Here is a 4,464-nt window from a genome sequence, read left to right on the forward strand (position 1 = left end):
TGTAGGATATTCCTCTGCTCACTGACTCTAATTAACACTTCTTCATTTCTCACATAATCGGTCCAACTGATCTTCTCCATTCTTCTCCAACACCACATTTCGAAACTTTCCAGATGTTTCTGATCTACTGCCCTAAGTGTCCATGTTTCAGCCCCATACAGAGCTATGCTCCAAATGTAGCATTTCACTAGTTTCTTCCTCAAATTTAAGTTCAATTTGCTGGTAAAAAGATTCTTCTTCTTGCTAAATGCAGCTTTTGCCATGGCAATCCTGGATTTAATTTCACAAGTACACCTTCCAGCATCTGTTAACAAGCTACCCAATCTTCGGAAGGGTATTATCAGCACATACGGAAACTGCTGTTACCATGTCATAGACATGTATCCTTCTGAAGATGGTCGTTTTGACCGAAACATGCAAAGGATGAAAAATTAAAAACAACTTTTATCAATCACACTGGACAGTGATTAAAAATCTTATATATGAAAAACTGAAAGAAGCAGTTTGTTATGAATGTCAAAAAATGAAGCAATGGCTAGATAAAAAAATTTTTTTTTGCAGCATGCCTTCATGTTGTGGAATGAATGTGTCCTTGATTTTGTGTCTGTATTATGAGATTCCACAGAGTAAGTCATGTTTTTCTGTTGAGTCTGCTGTGTGACTGGAACAGGGTTGTAATATAAACACAGTCAAGTTTTATTTACATCAGATGTGATTCCTTTCCTTGCTCCTTTACATGCCTCTTTCAAGATATCTTTAAATAACAATACTACACTGCATGATCTAAAATAAGATGAGAAAGTATTTAGGTATGCCACCAGTTACACAGTAGGTTATGACACTGTGCAAACATGTAACTGGTCACCATATCAGATATGTTTGACTTATCCTTAGACTGACAGGTCTGCTACGCCTGTAGTCTAAACTGCTGAAGTTTCATTCAAGAACGAGGCACACAGCAATGAACTCAGCAGGAAGATGCATGATGCTCTAACTACAACACACGTACGCATCCGAGGGACCTAAACATGTAATAGCGGCAACACAGAAAGCAGCAGTTTCCCATTAGATATAGTCTGACACCTGATGATGGCCATATTGGCCATTTTAAGCTAAAACTTAAAAATTTTAAAGTTTTTTGAGTTAAATAGTTGAATATAAGACTGTAAAATAAGATTACAATAAAATGGAAGAGTGGAGCAGGCTGCTGCGATGCAGTATGCTGAAGTAGGTGTTTTGCGAATGGTTTCAGAACAAAAGTGCCGTGAATGAGCTAAACAGCTACAACCAAAACTTCCGTGGAGTGTATTGTACTTGCAGTCGCCCATATCCTGATCCTGAAGATGTAATTGATGATGAAATGATTAAGTGTGTTGTATGTGAAGACTGGTACCATGGAAGGGTGAGTCTGCATGTGTGCTTGATGTACAAGCTTGTTCACTTGCTTCCAGTGTGATACTGTAGTGCGTTACAGAACTTGTGCTTTTAGTTTCAGTGGATAGTTCTTAGAGAAAGTATAGGGGCCATGGATTTTGGTTCTTTACAGATGTAGTTGATGAAGAGAAATCTTTAATACAATAATCTAAAGTAAATTCTATCAAATATGTCATCAATTATGGAAAATAGAAAATAGTTCATCTTGAGAACCTTATTTCTAACATCTCAAGTCATGAAGAAGTCTTAACAAGCCTCTTACGACACTCATACATTACAATTCCAGTACTGTTTATCATTTAGTTACCATGTACTGTAAAGGTTTGTGGCAGTGGTTAATTCATTATATCCATATTATATTTTGTATTGTCTGGCAGTTGCTAGCGGGAATTTGTTTATAAATGAAGTTCCTGTGATAAAATTTTTGGGTCTGCAAATTTATAAGAATTTGGATTGGAGGAGTCATGTAGAGTATATTCTCTCTAAACTTAGTTCAGCTATTTTTGTAATTAGGAGTTTATCTTATTTTATGAGTAAAAGAATTTTACGAATGGTGTATTTTTCTTATTACCACTTTATTCTTAAATATGGAATAATTCTAAGGTACTATGTTTACTGCTATTAAACTATTCAGCAGATTGTTGCCTATAACCATTCAAAACCTTAAAGAGGATAGAATTAGTTTTAAAAATAAGCTGTATTTATATCTTATGAATAATTCCTTTTATACAGTTCCTGAATATTTGGAGCATAACATAAACAGTTTTAATTATTCTGTTATCTGTCTGTTTGTTTTTTTGATATGACGACCTTCACGTCCATTTGATTTGGACTTGTGAAATGAAACGTATGTATGTATGTCCATCCATGTCTGAGGTTGGTTGTCACTTTTATGTTAGAATATTTGTAAGTTATTTTCAGCAGAAAAGCATAACAGTCAATCAATTTATTTGTTCCAAGAATCCATATTTGGTGATACAACCTCCGGATAAAAGACGAAGTCAATAACTACATATTAATATAACATACATATTGTACATGAGTACAACTACCTACAGGTTTGATACAAGTCACAATCACACAGGTACAATACATCATCCCACTTGCAACAGTTCAGTAACCAAATAACAAAAGTCTGTTACCAGGATATTTGTGTACAGACTTATGTTAAAACTGTTCAAGATTGATTTACTGATCACACTATTTTTGGTGGGAGAATGCTTAAAATGGAAATTTTGAGATTAATATTTTGTGTTTATCGTTTCAATTTTGAGCTTTTAAAAAAATCCATAGTTGGAAGGTTAGGTGCCTAGCTTGCCACATTCTGGTGTCGTGTGGGTAGATTTCCTGTACTTATTCTAGTTTGTACCAAGTACCATGAAAGTCAGTCCATTTCTTCAGAAGTTCTTGCGGAACTACACATACATATCAGAGCCTTATGATATGAGTCAGCATTCTTATGCAAGTCCCAATTGATTGAACAGTCTTCTGTGTGTAACAAGGTAGTTATGTGCTGTATGTTTTGATTGCAGCATTTGGGAAGCAACGTGCCTACACTTCATGACTATGGTGAGATGGTTTGTGGGTCATGTATGGAGAAGCATACATTCTTATGGCAATATAAGAGAGAGATACCTGATCAAGATGGCGTGATAAAAGTGGAAGTCTGCAATGGAAAAGCGGACGCTGGGGAAAATGTAAATGAGATTAAAATTGAGGACACCAGAAGTAAAATAATGAAAACTGAGGACAGAGGTAAATTCATATGCTGTATTTTACACAGGATTCGTATAATCGCAAAGAAGTTTGTATGTTTATCATCATATTACATGTGTAACTTCATTTCACTGTTCCTGATTTTATCGCGATGATATCTGTGAAGTGTATTCTGTATTTTCCTAATTTTTTCTGTTACCTTGCTTAGGTCTGTATATTAGCTTTGATATTTCATTTTCAGATGTGTGGAGTGAAGACTCCCACACCTTTAACTTAGTGATAAATAATGCTTTCATGTATTACTGATGTTCCCAAGCCCACAAATATTTATTGTGTGTAGAGTGAAACAGAATAACAATGAATTTTATATCATGAGAACAATTTTAATGAGGTGAATTAAGCATTTGATTGTTCTGGTACCTGGGGAGTAAAGCGTGGCCGGCGCGTAAGGCTGACAACCTTACTGCCATCTTTGAGCCGATTGTCTAGATAATGTGGGACCCTCAACATCTCACAACCGTATGGGCCTTGATGACCTGGTACAGGGAAAGCTTTACTTTTTACTTTTTTTACTGGTTCAGGATGTTTGCTGAAGGAACTGAACCCAGTTGTTGGACATGGAGCAGTATTCTTCTCAGATGGCTGGAGAAAATATTTGTGCAGATGTGATTCATGTCAGGTATTTATGCATCACTTTCTGCCTGCTACACATTTCTAATACAGTTTTGGTACCAAAACGTTTTCCGTACATTGGAAAGATACTCCATATTGCTTGCGTAATGTATTGTCCCTCTTGTAATTTGTACTGAGTAAGTTGGCTGAAGTGGTAATGCTTCTGAAGTGTATTTTGGGATGCTTGGTTTCAGTCTTGGCTTGGACACCAATTCACTTGAAATTCCCCCCCCCCCAAATTCCTCCATGCAAATGCCAGCATTGATCTTAAATGGGGCCATGGCTACTTCCTTCCATATCTTGTCAAATTCATTATTCACTCTCTTGATATTCAGTGCTGTATAGTCTGGGTTACTGCAGCTTTAAATGAGTATGAATAAATAAAAAAAATAATTTTTAATAGTGTCACATTCTGTTACTGTTAGTGACTGAGTCTGATAATTGAATGTTACAAGCATTACCATTGGACATGATCATGCTGTGTTTCAGCCCAGTTCATATACATCTTTGAAATTAATGTTAATACTCTGATGTCTAGACCAGCTTGGCTGACATAGTAGTAACTCTAGACTTGTATTTGGGATGTGCTAGGTTTGAATCTTGGTTAGGACACTGGCTATCCTGATGTACTCATTTCATTCA

At 36.0% G+C, this 4,464-nt stretch overlaps 1 protein-coding gene across 2 annotated transcripts in view; it reads left to right on the forward strand.

Moving 5' to 3' along the window:
- Window positions 1–3,829, forward strand: part of LOC111864555 (putative E3 ubiquitin-protein ligase UBR7) — a gene marked incomplete at its 3' end in the record, with an annotated part of 8,194 nt that extends 4,365 nt beyond the window's left edge. For both annotated transcript variants that reach the window (XM_033751479.1, XM_023851892.2), the window contains 3 exon segments: window positions 1,253–1,402; window positions 2,967–3,189; window positions 3,732–3,829. In XM_033751479.1, the coding sequence (XP_033607370.1) occupies window positions 1,253–1,402; window positions 2,967–3,189; window positions 3,732–3,829 (471 nt within the window).
- Between the last annotated feature and the right edge of the window lie 635 nt (window positions 3,830–4,464).

The sequence above is a fragment of the Cryptotermes secundus genome, unplaced genomic scaffold (assembly GCF_002891405.2).
Source record: "Cryptotermes secundus unplaced genomic scaffold, Csec_1.0 scaffold2344, whole genome shotgun sequence".
Taxonomy (NCBI): Eukaryota; Metazoa; Arthropoda; class Insecta; order Blattodea; family Kalotermitidae; genus Cryptotermes; species Cryptotermes secundus.